The sequence below is a fragment of the Gopherus flavomarginatus genome, chromosome 4 (assembly GCF_025201925.1).
Source record: "Gopherus flavomarginatus isolate rGopFla2 chromosome 4, rGopFla2.mat.asm, whole genome shotgun sequence".
Lineage (NCBI taxonomy): Eukaryota > Metazoa > Chordata > Testudines > Testudinidae > Gopherus > Gopherus flavomarginatus.
The window spans coordinates 45,914,713-45,928,912 of record NC_066620.1 but is presented as its reverse complement, the minus strand read 5'-3'; the positions used below and the strand labels follow the sequence as shown (position 1 = coordinate 45,928,912).

At 43.6% G+C, this 14,200-nt stretch overlaps 2 protein-coding genes across 3 annotated transcripts in view; both read left to right on the top strand.

Moving 5' to 3' along the window:
* LPGAT1 (lysophosphatidylglycerol acyltransferase 1) overlaps window positions 1-14,200 on the top strand; it is a 947,911-nt gene that overhangs the window by 599,913 nt on the left and 333,798 nt on the right. The gene's annotated exons all lie outside the window — the stretch shown is intronic.
* KCNH1 (potassium voltage-gated channel subfamily H member 1) overlaps window positions 1-14,200 on the top strand; it is a 334,033-nt gene that overhangs the window by 9,185 nt on the left and 310,648 nt on the right. For both annotated transcript variants that reach the window (XM_050951795.1, XM_050951794.1), the window contains exons 2-3: window positions 9,521-9,644; window positions 9,896-10,002. In XM_050951795.1, the coding sequence (XP_050807752.1) occupies window positions 9,521-9,644; window positions 9,896-10,002 (231 nt within the window). The remainder of the gene's footprint in view (window positions 1-9,520; window positions 9,645-9,895; window positions 10,003-14,200) is intronic.

Below are 14,200 nucleotides of genomic sequence, written 5' to 3'. Positions count from 1 at the left end.
TGACCTGATCTAGTAAGAAAAAAATAATAAATTATAAGGATGCTAGATATGTATTTTAAAATTAATGTTCTGTACGCCCAAAACGTTCCACAGTAGTAATTCAACTCATCCATCAAGCAATCTCTGTATTAAATCCTAGAACAACATCATAAAACAAATCTTAATGAAACCTGCTTGCTAGAGAACTTTGTTAATCCATTTTTGTAATGCATACCATTAAGATTCAGCATAAAATTAGCTCTGGTCAAATGCTTTTAAAGCTCTTGATGGCTGAAAATATCAATAAATCAAGTGGTTTATTTTAAATTGTCAGAAGACCTATATAACTAACCTACCCCAAAACAGGATCTTCACTGGGTTTCTTTTTAGGACCTGAAAGGGAAAAACAAACAATTAAATGAAGTCCTACTGTTAAACATTATTATCTTTGTTCTCTTTAAAACAAAATAGTACATTATATGGCTTTTGCAGATTTGTATAGGGTGAAGTTCTAACACTAATTTTATTGACTGATAACTTTAAATTTTGGAAAGTTACTTCATTCTAGATGCCACATTTGCTTTAACATGCTTTCTTTTTTTAACTTTCAGTCTGGACATTATCTCATAGACAGACAGGTACAGAATGATGCTATGTACAATATACACATGACAGCTTCCATGCATTCTGTCCATTTCAGCCATTACTTCTCCATTGTTCTGTACCAATTTCTGTTAATTTACAAAGAGGAAAAATGGTTTGCAAAAGTGTTTCTTTAAAATTTTTTTGTAGACTTAATTTGATATTTGACTATCTTTCTGAAGATACATAATCCTCAAAAGAGTGAGGGTTATCACTGTTGATGGGATGTGTTGCTGTTTGCCGTTGACAATCTTCTGGTGATAGAGGTCTATTGTGAAATATTTATTATAGCAATGTAAAATAACAAACGTTGGCATGGAACTATTAATCTCTGTGTGAACTGCTGGCTGAAAGTAGCTTTCATTTTTGTGCAATTGTTCAAATTGAGTCACTTGAAGTTGTTTTAGTTAGTGTCTCCTTTGTTTTTTTGCGGTAAGTATGATGAAATGCATCTTCTGCAATTCTTTTCAGTCTGTGCACCGTGCTCTATGTGCAAATAGTAGGCTTAGAATGCAGCATTGAAATGTGTGTACTGCACTGAAGCTTTGCTCATGCCCTAGCTACTACAGAGTTTTTAAAACCCTTTTTGTCTCAGTAAAGTGTGTGTTTTATTATGTGAACCTTAATATATACATACAAATGGCCATATTTAGATCTTTATAATACATCGTTTTGAACTGTAGAACCAGGCTGTATCTGAAAATAGAGCCAGAATATTGAGGACTTACATTACAATGGCCACAGATTTCATTACTTAGTATGGAAGATTCATTTTAACATGGCAAATCAGGTCACATAATGCAATGATTTTTAAATATCAACCCATTCCCACCCAAGAAATCAGCTCAATAGATGCTGAGCCAAAATGTGCATCTGTGCGACTCCCTTGATCTCAGTGGAGTAACATGGATATGAGAACAGCATGTTATCCCATTGGCTTTACTCTGCTACCTCAATACCTATATAGCAGTGTAAGTTGCTGTTTGCATTTGAACAGATTAATATTTTCTTGAGGGCCCCGTACTGCACGTCTTATTCAGACAAAAAAATTGTGATTAGTGGGTGTGTCCCCCTACTCTGCATCTGAAGTTTAGGCTCTAAGCTCCTTGTGCTCAAAGAAATAGTTACATTCATCTTTTGTAAAGAATTCCAAGAATTTATTTCCTTACAAAGTTGTCTAAATGTTGGGCCTTATTCTTATCTCACATTGGTATTACACCAATATATCCCCATTGACCTTGATAGTTACTCTTGATTTACACCACTGAGAACAAAAGTCTGCACAATTCAGGGATAGCCCTGAATTAAAATGATCAAGTAAATAATTGCTCTGCGGGAATCACTAATGCAAACTGTGAGTGTAAACTCTCTGATTGTAGAGGTTTTGAGAGACATGTATTTACAAGGGAGTACTATAGTTCTATAACTACATTTGCTATCAAAAAAAAAAAACCAAAATACTATATTTAAAAAAAAATATTCAGGTTGCAAAGTCAAGTGTTCCACAAATTTGGAAGTACCAGAACTAAGATTGCCTGGGAAACCTAAACTTACTCCCCTTATGTTTATGCTTTTTGTTATAGTTAATTACATGATTGTCACATACTATTTTTTTCACAGGACCCTTTGTTAATTTCAGCAAGGACAGGGGTAGCATGTTACACCTATTTCAGTGACGTGAAAACACAAGAATGGACACACTGGGTCAGACCAGTTGTCTGTCTATCCCGCATCCTGTCTTCTGACATTAGCTGGTGTCAGATGCTTCAGAGGAAATGAACAGAACAGGTCAATTTATTGAGCGATCCATTCCTTGTCATCCAGTCCCAGCTTCTGGCTGGCATTTAAAGCATGGGGTTGCATCCCTCACCATCTTGGCTAATAGCCATTGATGGACCTATCCTCCATGAACTTATCTCACTCTTTTTTTTGAACCCAGTTATGCATTTGGCCTCCATAACATCCCAAACCATGTTGCACTCTGCCATTGGTTGTAACGTGCCATCTATGCAGTTCAATGCCCAGCTAACTAATGTAACTCTAGCTAAGTGTTCTATGTCTGCAGATAGGATAAGAGACTGCTACAGATATAAGCTAAGAGGGTTACTCTTTTTTACCTGAAATGTAGAGGCCCATGCTGGGTTCAAACTCTACTGAAGACCTATGAAGTGCTGTCATAGTAATTTGGGGCATAACAAGGGGAGGTGGTGTGATGTACTCCATACATAGGAGTGTGACCACAAAGTGGTTACCTGGGCTCTTAAATCCCAATCCTACATAACCTACTCACCCAAGCAGTTCTTAATCATGCAAATAGTCCTACTGACTTCAAGATGCCACAGACCTTCATGGGATGACTTCTATGGATCTGCTTGCATGAATAGCTGTGCATCTCATTGTGTAGAAGAATTTATAAGTTCAGTTGTAGAAGCAGGAGGAGACTGGGTCTAATCTTGTGTTGCATCTCCAAGAGCTTTGTTCCCTATGGATTCAGGATGTTCCAGACTGCCTATGGCTTGTAGCTCAACCCAGAATCCCCATAGTGCTCCCAGTTCCACCTGTTTTGGAGATCACAAAGGGGCAGTGTTAGGGATCTTACAGCCTATGCTGTGCCAGGGGTATTCTTGCCCAGTTAGCTGCTGCTTCTGCACAGCCCCTCTATGACACTGGAGTGATGTCTAGGAAATGCTATGTGGCCAAATTAATATTGTGGTAACACCTTGTTCCTGATCCACCAATATATTTGGCACCGCTTCCCCAGTGCAGAACAGCCCTGAACACAGCTTAAGTAGCCGGTGGAGGATTCTTCTTCATCCCCGCCCAGGCATAGCGATTCCTATGTTTCCTCCCCTCCTGGTCACTGGCATAGACTCGAGGGTATGATGTCTTAAATAAGGTATGGCTAGGACACCCCTTCCTCCACCTGCAATAATGGTTCCTGGAGGGAGTTGGCGGAAATGAGCCAATCTATTCTACGCTGTGGATTGGATTGGTATCCAGCCAGCTCGAGGACTGGGAGTGGGGGCAGGGAAGGGTGGCTTGGGGGCACTTTTGCTGTCAGGTCTTGACTCCTGCTGAGCGCTCCTCAACCAGACTGGAGAATTGGGCCCCTGTCCTCTTGGGATTTGAGAGCTCCATTTCACAAACATTGTGATGCATCCGCAGCCCCCCCAGAGGATTCAGGGGGCCTGGGGCAAAGCAATTTAATAAAAAAAGTTGCAATACTATAGAATACTATATTCTTGTGGGAGCCCCTGCGGGGCCTGGGGCAAATTGCCCTGCTTGCTGCCCCGCAGGGCGCCTTGGGAAAAATAAACATTTAAAAACCTTCCTCATCTCAGCACAAACCCAGTTTTGAGAAAACTTCATTTCAAGTCACCTTTATAAGGTATCACTGGTTCTCAGCATCAGCTAGTGCTAAAAGGCACTAAAGCTCATTAAAAGTATTGGACAAATATTTTTCCGCCAAAACTTTTTTTGGATTGAAAACTAGGGGTTTTTTAAAAAACAGAAAAAATCACGGACAATGTCTGCTTTCTTTCAAAATTTGTTGTGGTTTTTTTAATTGAAAAGCTGAAATTAGTCTGCCAAAACCTAAACATGGTTTGGGGATTCAGAAGTTGTGGCCAAATATTTGCTGCTTGCTGTGGTTGATTGTTTAAAGAAATATAAAAAAATTCTGCTTAAAAAAAAAATCCAAAACTTTTGAATCACCTCAGCTTGTGACCAAATGCCTGAGCCCATCCAGTCAGAGATTTTTCCAGGTTTCTGATACTCCGCTGGCTTCCTTGACTCGTATCTGTCTCCATAACTTTGGGTTCATTTAGGTTAGAACATAAGAATGACCAAACTGGGTCAGACCAAAGGTGCATCCAGCTCTATATCCTGTCTACCAACAGTGGCCAATGCCAGGTGCCTCAGAGGGAGTGAACCTAACAAGTAATGATCAAGTGATGTCTCTCCTGCCATCCATCTCCATCCTCTGACAAACAGAGTCTAGGGACACCATTCCTTACCTATCCGGACTAATAGCCACTAATGGACTTAACCTCCATGAATTTATCTGTTCCTAGAGACGGGCTCCATGAGGTCCCTCACAAACTGGAAATGGTTACTGTGGGTTTGTCTTTAGTATAGCTTATGTACATACTCCACGAACTGAGCATTTGAGCTTGTTCCAGAATCTGGGATGAGCCTATGTTGTGAAAACTGAAATGCTCAAAATAGCACATGCATGTGAATGGCCACGGTGCTAAAATTAAATTAACCCAGGGGGTCTCAAACTGCGGGTTGGGACTACTCAAGGGATCACGAGGTTAATACTGGGGGTCGTGAGCTGTCAGCCTTCACCTCAAACCCTGCTTTGCCTCCAGCATTTATAATAGTGTTAAATATATAAAAAAAGTATTTTTAATTTATAAGGGAGGGGTCACACTCAGAGGTTTGCTATGTGAAAGGGGTCACCAATACAAAAGTTTGAGAACCACTGAATTAACCCCTCTGGAGCCTCAGGGAATGCAGGTGAGGGGGGTCTCCCTTGGTAGGGTTGGGAAGGAGGTAGGTGATGTAGGATATTGCTCTTCTCATGTGATCCCTCCCCCATGACTCTCTTGCCTCTATCACTGTTAATCTAAAGTGACTAATTTTAAATGAAGCTACCCTCTTCTGACATGAATCTCCCTATGGCACTGAAATTAAATATAGACTAGAATTTCACATTTGAGAAGTGAAAGGGATGGTAGCCCTAAGGGAAAAGATAACAGCTTGGCTCTTTGTGCTAAATAGCTGTCTGCAAGCCTCAAACTGCTGAATGAGCTTTGGGGAAGGGAAGGCTCGGCCTCCCCAAAACAGCCTGGCCCTGCCCCCTATCCAACTCCCACCCACTTCGTGCCCCCCAACTGCCCTCCTCCGAATCCATGACCCATCCTGCTCCTTTTCCCTTGACTGCTCCGAGCCCTATCCACCCCCTGCCGAGTCCTGACAGACCCCCAGAATGCCACCGATCCAGCTCCCCATCCCCTGATTGCCCCCTCAGAACCTCTGCCCCCTCGTTGTTCCCTGACTGCCCCCCCAAAACCTCCTCAACCACCACCCTGGAACCCCACCCCTCACAGCCCCCCTGCTCCCTGTTCCTTGACTGCCCTGACCTCTATCTATCCCCTGCTGAGTCCTGACAGACCCCCAGAATGCCCACGATCCAGCTTCCAATCCCCTGACCACCACCCCCGAACCTCTGCCCCTTCCCTGTCCCCTGACTGCCCCTTATCCAACCCCCCCCCGGCCCTCTTACCATGCCGCTTACCCCTGCCTCACTCTGCTCCCGGAGCCTCAGTACACTGCATCCGGGAGTGGCCCTAGACAGCACTGCAGCAGCCTGGCTCCACAGGACCTGAGCTCACAGCCCTGCTCCCTTACCACATGGCTCTGAGCAGGAGGAGCTCAGGCCCTGCCCAAGCCATGCCGCTTTAGCTCTGTCCAGGGCCACTCCTGGATGTGGCGTGCTGAGGTGCCGGGGGATGGGGGAAGGCGGAGGCGGGGCCGGAGGTGGGGCTGGGGCCAGAGGGAGCCTCCGACATTCTCGTGGGGGCCCCTGCGGGGCCTGGGGCAAATTGCCTCACTTGCCCCCCCGGGCAACCCTGTGCATCCGGGCTAGGACTTCGTGTGTAATCCGTGTCCTCGTCTGTCTAGTCATGTTTGGAAATGGTGTCACAAATCCATATGATGGGGTAAATCTTGTCTCTGGGAGCAGCCCAAGTAACCAGTCTGGGAGATCTCCTTGGGTGGTGGGGAAGAAAGCCTCAAAGAGCTGCCCCTGGGCCACTATTATAGCCTCAGGGCTTCAACAGCTCCTGTGAGTATTTTCACACATCCTCTGTGAAGAGGCATGGCCTGTGTTTTTTGTCTAATCATGTCCTTCCTCTTGCCTATTCTTTTCCTGGCCTCCCATGCCCTCTGGGAAGTCCCTAAGTGGCTATAACATGTTGCATGGGAGTCTATGAGGGAGTCCCTCCTTCCTGTTATATGGCAGCTCCACAGCAGTGCCACTGCCTCCAGGGCGAGTGCCCCTGCAGCCGGGAAGGCAAGGCTTGCCTCAGTAGGTGTTTGATATCTTCTTATGCAAAGGAGTGACTGCTTAACTGAATAAGTTTCTGACAAGCCTTTGACAAGATACAGCTGGTAAGGTCAAATCAGTGCAACTGAGCACTGACTGTTTGTTGCATTGGGGATGTTAGCTGACCACAGCTCTTCTGCTTTGATCAGAAGGAATTGTGCAGGGCAGGTGATATGTAGGATTCCCTATTCTGGGCCCTATCCTGCAGTGCTCTGCAAAGGCAAGACACCCAACAACTGAGATGCCTGCTGGATTACACACATGGAAAGGCAGCAAGAGCGGGCCCCAAATGGCCGCAAACCCACTCTGTGGCAGGTGGCATGTGGAGATGAGGGCTGTACAGTAGAAAGCAAAGTAATTCATATTTTTCAGTGACACTCCATTCTCTTCTATAAAGGTGAACCCACCTAGCCCACAGACTGTGGAAACAAGCAGGGTTTGGTGGGATGGAACCCCCTCTCACAACTTAGTGGGCAGGATGCTGGGGAGCAGCTCTCCCCCTCTGCTGCCTGTGACATACTTTCTGGCCACTGGATCCACACAGACAAATATCCAGGAGCCCTGTGTGTAGCCTGCTTCCAGCTCTCCTTCTGTATCCCCATATCTACAGCCAGTACACAGCTGACCACCTTGGTGCACATGGGGCTCCAAGGATCTCATTGCATGGCAGCATGGTCCACATCCTCATGATGGGGTACTCTGGGGTTTCTGTGGTGTGCAGGCTTTGTGTTGGCTCTTCACCAACAGATGGACTTCTCACCTCGTGAGCACTAAAGGAGTGGGGCAATAGAGCTGGATAAGGAAAGGAAGGATCATCCAGTGGTTGTGGTGCTGACCTGAGACTTGGTAGACCTGGGTTCAGTTCCCTGTTCCATCACTGATTTCCTGTGACCTTGGGCAAGTCACTTAGCTCCTCATCTGTAAAACAGGTATTTTGACTGTGAAGCACTCAGATATACCATCATGGGGAGCCCATAGAAGTACCTAAAATAGCTATAGATAAATCCAGGTCTCTAGTTCTAGAACTTGTTATCTGGAGCCAGGTTCTGTGCTCAGATGCTTGGGGGAAGCCACCCTATAAATTAATAGGAGCCCCTGTAGACAGCTCTGGGAGTAGAATTTCCTTTTTGGGATGAGGAGATGATAGTCAAACTAAAATGGATGGGCAAAGTCATCAGAATCACTGAAGTTGGGACAGAATGTGACCTGAAGTTCATATTTGCATATTTCACTGCTGCTTTTTGTTTTCTGGTGCATTTTTTTAAAATGCATCCTGACAAGCTACAGTGCGGTGTTCATAGTTTAAAAAAATAGATCTCAAAAGTACATGATTCAGGCAAAAACAATGAGAAGAAACAACTTATCATAGTAAGGGGTAAAGTACATGTGTTGCTTCTGGAGCAAGCTGTTTTGACTAAGAAAAACCCTGGTATTTAAAATGGTTGTGAGAAACAAAGCAGTTAAGATGTCTTGCAGATATATTACCAGCACATTTCACTCTAAAGTGTGTATACAGATACTTCTCCTATTGCAAGTAGGATTGGGCAATGAAAGTAAATGGATAAAGACTATTTTTTTTATTTAAACCAATTTTATGTTTGCTACACAATTTTGAAAAGGAAAAAATCCCCACCCCCTCCACAATTAATAGTTTAATTGTTTTTAGTCTTTCACTTTCAGGAATCATTGATGACTGCCATAAATGTTATCGGCCAGAGTGTGCTTTAAATACAAACACGGAGACCTAGATAACCCTTTTTGTTCTTTGTTTAAATTCACTTGGGTGTCTAGCCACCCTTCATTATGGTGGTGGGCCTGATTCTTCCCTGCCTGGCTCCTTGCGTCATCATTGATACCTGTGAGAAGTCAGTGCTAAAATGAGAGCAGATTAGATTCCTCTGCACGGGTGAGTGGAGCGTCAGGTTTTGATCTCACTTTGTGCAGATGTGGCTGGCTGTGCAAGGTCCAAAGCAGTGAAGAATCCGGCTGTATGTACAATAGTCAATGTGCTAATTATGTAAATGATACAGCAGTAGTAAGCATTAAGGCTTGAATCCTGCTCACTATATTCCTGCTGGATTAAATTCACCCTGGCATGGATGGCCAGCAAAAGGCCCTTAAACAGGGCTGGATTTTGAATTAGGCACAGTAGGCACGTGCCTAGGGGTGCCTGGCCTCTCTAAAACTGGGTGCAACACAAGGGTCACCTGTTGGGGGTGGGGAGAGCACTGAAGATGCTGTGCCTGCAGGTGTAAAAGTGTAAATCTGACCCTGCCCTTAAGCACCATGTTCAGACTGCTAGTGGGGCTCTGGGCCCTGTATGCTATGGAAGGTGTTTGCATCAGTCCCAGACAGGTCAGAATCGACAACAGCAAAGGGTGAAGGCAATAGGAGGGGCCACTGAATCCAAATTCCGAGCACATGCCAGACAACTGTTGCACAGAGGTCTTGGTCACTTATCCAGTGGGTGGAGCTGGACTGGTGAATGGCGGGGGGATGGAGAGGGAAGGAGAGAGGGGAAAGAGGAGCAGTGTTGTAATCCATATGTTAGCCCTGGATTGGGGATGGGATTCACCTCCCCATAACCTATATTTTACCTGCATAAAATCCAATCACTCCGGCTTTATGCCAGTAAAGTGAATTTAATCTGCAAATCATCCTGTTGACTTCAGTAGGAATACACTATATGAGTAAAGTGAGTGGGATTGGGCCCCAAACAAATAAATATATATAGGAATGCAGCCACAGAGCTATCTAACTGTCTAACCCATGTGTTCTTTCAAACAGATACTAATTTTGTCTTGGGTAATGCCCAGATAGTGGATTGGCCCATTGTATACAGCAATGATGGATTTTGCAAGCTATCAGGATATCACAGAGCAGAAGTTATGCAAAAAAGCAGCACCTGCAGGTATTTGAGTGCAGATTTACTTTCTATTACATAACTTGTAGTGTTGTGTTGTCGCTTGAGAAAAAAAGTCTGTTTTTTCCATTTTTCTCTTTAATTTCCCTAGGATGCATCTGTTAGTTATGCTTTGCAGGTGAAATAATAGGACACCATCAAACAAGGGCACTTTTCATCTAGGCCCTCTTTCACGCGGTAAACAAACGGCTTTGTACATCTCTCCAATATCTTACTTGAATTCCTTGGTTTGTTTGCAGTTTTATGTATGGGGAGCTGACAGACAAAGACACAATTGACAAGGTGCGACAAACGTTTGAGAACTACGAAATGAATTCCTTTGAAATCTTGATGTACAAAAAGAACAGTAAGTTGGGGGTTTTTTGGAGGGGAGTCAAAGTGTGGTGTGGGGGGGAGTGGTGGTGGTGGTGATGGGTGTTTTTAATACCAGTGAAAGCTGCCAGTTTGCTAGCCTGGGAGACTGCAGTCTTATTAAATTAATGTTAACACCTGATCCTGCAGTCTGATCCATAAGGGCAAACCCTTTCGCCCATACAGAGTCTCAGCCAAGTCAAGGGTTTAGGGGTCTGCCCACATGCATCAGATTGCAGGATTGAGACCTTCACTTGCTCGCACCTATAATATTACAACTACTTCAGCTTCTAGAACAATACTTCAGCATGTCAACATTAAAATTCAATAAATAATACTACATGGACTATCCCCATGAAAACAAAGCCCACCCACCCACCCTGACCTCTCTAAATACAAACCTATGGAGGCTCCAACTTGCAATCAACCAACCCAACTCTGTCCCAAATAGCCAATTAAAAAGATTAGCTTTGTAGCTAGGTGTTAAACAAATTCGGGATCTGTCAGATGAGTGAGGGAATCTGTCCCTAGTGAAAGATCCCTGACAGAGAGCCCTTCTAGCAGCTGCTTCCCATTTAAATCCAGGGAGCTCCCAGGCAAGATCATCCGCTGACTATAGCATTTAATGAGGAGGCGATCACCGCTTTACACCAGCCTGTACTGTACTCATTCTGTGAGTAATGTAACCTTCCCTACTTTGTCTCGCAAATGCACTTCAGCTTTGACCTACAGGAACCAACTCAATGGAAAAGGGTAATTCAGTCTCTTTGCATAGTTGGTTCTTGGTCTCTCTGCTGAAACTGCCAATTAGTGCCAGCTGTGGTGTAGCCATCTGAGAGACTCAATCACTTCACATAAGCCACTGAAGGGTAATAAACAGGGTCCTACCAAATTCACAGTCCATTTTGGTTAATTTCATAGTCATAGGATTTTAAAAATCCTAATGTCATGATTTCAGCTATTTAAATCTGAAATTTCATGGTGTTGTAATTGTAGGGGTCCTGACCCAAAAAGGAGGTAGGAGTGTGGGGAGGGAGGGAAGGTCGCAAGGTAATTGTGTGTGTGTGTGAGGGGGGAGGGTTGCAGTACTACTACCTTTTCTTCCGGTGGTGGCACTGCCTTCAGAGATGGGCAGCCAGAGAGCGGCTGCTGGCTAGGAGCCTAGCTCTGAAGGCAGAGCCACCACCAGTAGCAGCGCAGAAGTAAGGGTGGCATGGTATGGTATAGCCACCCTTACTTCTGCACTGCTGTCTGCAAAGCTGGGCCTCAGTCAGCAGCCGCCACTCTCCGGCCGCCCAGCTCTGAAGGCAGCAACCCACCAGCAGCAGTGCAGAAGTAGGATGTCAATACCATACCATGCCACTTTACTTCTGTGCTGCTTCCTTCAGAGCTGGCAGGCTGGAAAGGGGTGGCTGCTGACGGAGGCCCAGCTCTGCAGACAACCCTTTCTCCCCTGCACCCGCAGCCTCCATTTGTGATCACATAATAGTCTTGTGTAAATACAGCAGTTGCTTATTTGGAAAATTAATATTGGATAAATATTGAAGCAGAGCTGATCAAACAATGGTGACTATTGCACGAAAAATGTGGAAACTTTCAAATTAACTTTGATTCAGCAGGTTTTGAAAAGGACAATTTTTCCCCTGAAACTTTTCACAACAAAGTTTTGGCTTTGAACGCTTTTTTAAAAAATAAATTATATATCCTCCCATTTTCTACCTTTTTTAAACTTGTTTTTGCTCTTTTTGTTGCCTTTTTCCCCTCATAGCCACTGAAATAGGGAGGACAGAATAATTAAATCTATTTTTGTTACTAAATAAACAGAATATTTTGGAAAAAAATGAAAATTTGTTTTAGAAAAAGGCCATTAAACATTTTTGTTTGAAAAGCATAGACTAGCTCCACAGTTAATTAATGTACTCTTAGCTCCTTTTAAATGTAACCTACCAGCTGGAAAGAAGGAATACAAAGGAAAATTTTCAGATGTATCATAAGCAGGTATTGGGGACTAATCAGCATGTTGCCGTGCATTTCATACATGATGGCTTTGCGAATGGAAATCCCATCTCTGCTCACATCCCAGTTTTGGGAGATTTATGTCCTGATCCTAAACCATTGATTTTTTTACATGGAAACAGGAGCAGGTGTATAGTAAATAGATGGAAGTCCTTTAACAATGTAATCTGGGTTGGCATAAACTGCTGACACCACAGTCTCAAAAGCAGTGACCTGATGTCAATATTTACTTGGCAGCACTAAAAAAAAAAAAAAAAAAAAAAAAAAAAAACAGTGGTCATTGTAGGCAAGTTCTTACCATCACAGTGCTAGTACAGAATGGCTGTGAGCCTACGCTGGTTCACAATACTGACGTAGCCTCTAGAATTCTATGATGTATACTAAAGACAGTGAGTCTGTAATCTGCCTTCATGTTAGCGTGTGTTCTTACTTTTTCTCTAAATACATATGCGGGAGAACTACTCTTCACTGAACTTTAAGGTTTGGAGAAGATTTCATAGCACTGTATGCTGGGGTCTTAACTGTGCAGCATATATATGTGGAAACATATACAGGTTATTTAAGATAGTGCTTTATAGAACTGTAACTGCAGAAAGTCTGCTGATGAAGTGCAAGCAGTTAACATTTCTGGCACAGAGAGACCAAATTTTCCTCACGGTTATGCTGGTGAAACCCAGTGGAGGGGGATGGTGGATCTGAAGGGAGAAGTTGTCCCACTGAAGGTAATTTGTAAACCTAAGTCTCCCACAGCCAACACACAGGTTTACAGTAACTTCAGGAAAAAGCTTGAACAGTTTAATGCCATTATTTTATTAGAGCTGGATTTGCAGTGGTGTCAATGTTCTAAAAGTTTAAGGAAAATTAAAGCAATGATGTGGCTGCATTGATGTCAAGGGTGCTGTGCAGATTTACAGCAGCTGAGAATCTGGCCCAATATATTCTCTTCTGAATACCATTAGATTAACACTCAAATGGCTTTAAAAGCCTAATTTACTCTTCACTCTTTGAAGTGTATGTTTTGCTTTTTACCTTTCTCTGTGTGAAAACGAAAATGGGTGAGTACATTTCATTTGTGACTTGTAGTCAGTTTCATTTCCCAGTTCCCTCACCTTAACACAACAGCTCTCGGATTTTGGTTATGAACAATGCAGGGGCAGGTTCATCTTTTATTCCATTGCTTCCCTTGCAGCTGAAACAACTATGTATTAGGTTTGTAAGACTGTAACTTTACATGCCTAAGTTTGTGTCCAAATTTGAACAGCTAGAAAGGCATTTTTGTACAGTTAATGGATACTATCCAGTATGTGGTGGTGCCGCCTCAAAGGAAGATTGCTGTAGGGGTAAAGACTGGCCTAGACGCTTAGGAGCAAAGACATCAGAGTTCCAGGATTAAACACACCAAGCAAAATATACTATTTAGTAGTTTTACTGGCGTTTAATGAGGAAGATTCCCTTCTGCTAACAGAAACCTTCAGATTGCATAACTTTTCTTCAGCTGCATATGGAGGGTTCTGTTATTTTTAATTTTTTTTTGGCCTAGGAAGGGATTTTACTATAATCACTCACACCCATAAGCAGATACAGATGTTCTCCTGGTGTGCAGGTCTGAGCAAGGACCTTTGTGCCACTTACAGACCACGCTGAAGCATTGTGTGAGGTGCGATGGGCTGCAGCTATAGAGAGGAGTCTCCTCCTAAAGGTGTTTCTGTGCCGGCCCTGGGTAGGCCAGGGAAGGGGTAGGCCAAGGGTTGGGCCACAAGGTCTATGATTAGGAAGCGCGGGTATTCTCCCAAGTGGTTCAGAGGAGCTGTGACTGATATTCCAGAACATATGCTGAAGTAGTGGCTATTGCGTTGGGGGATGGATTTCACCTTCCTGGAAGCTGTGCTTTTCCTTTGTGTACAACCTGATGCCTGGCTTTATGTGGGTAGAGTGAATTTCACCAATAATGCTATCTGCTTATTAAATTTAATGAAATTATTTTTCCCATCATACATCTCTCAATGCACAAGAAGGCACTCAGATAGATAGTACACAGAACAGTATATAAGCCCAAAAGAGTGACTTGGGGCCAGACTGTGCACATGCATATAAATAAATATAGTGCTTTCTATAGGGTGAAATCCCTCCCCCAACTCTCCAATTTCTACAGGGTTAAAATCATTGAAATGGGGATG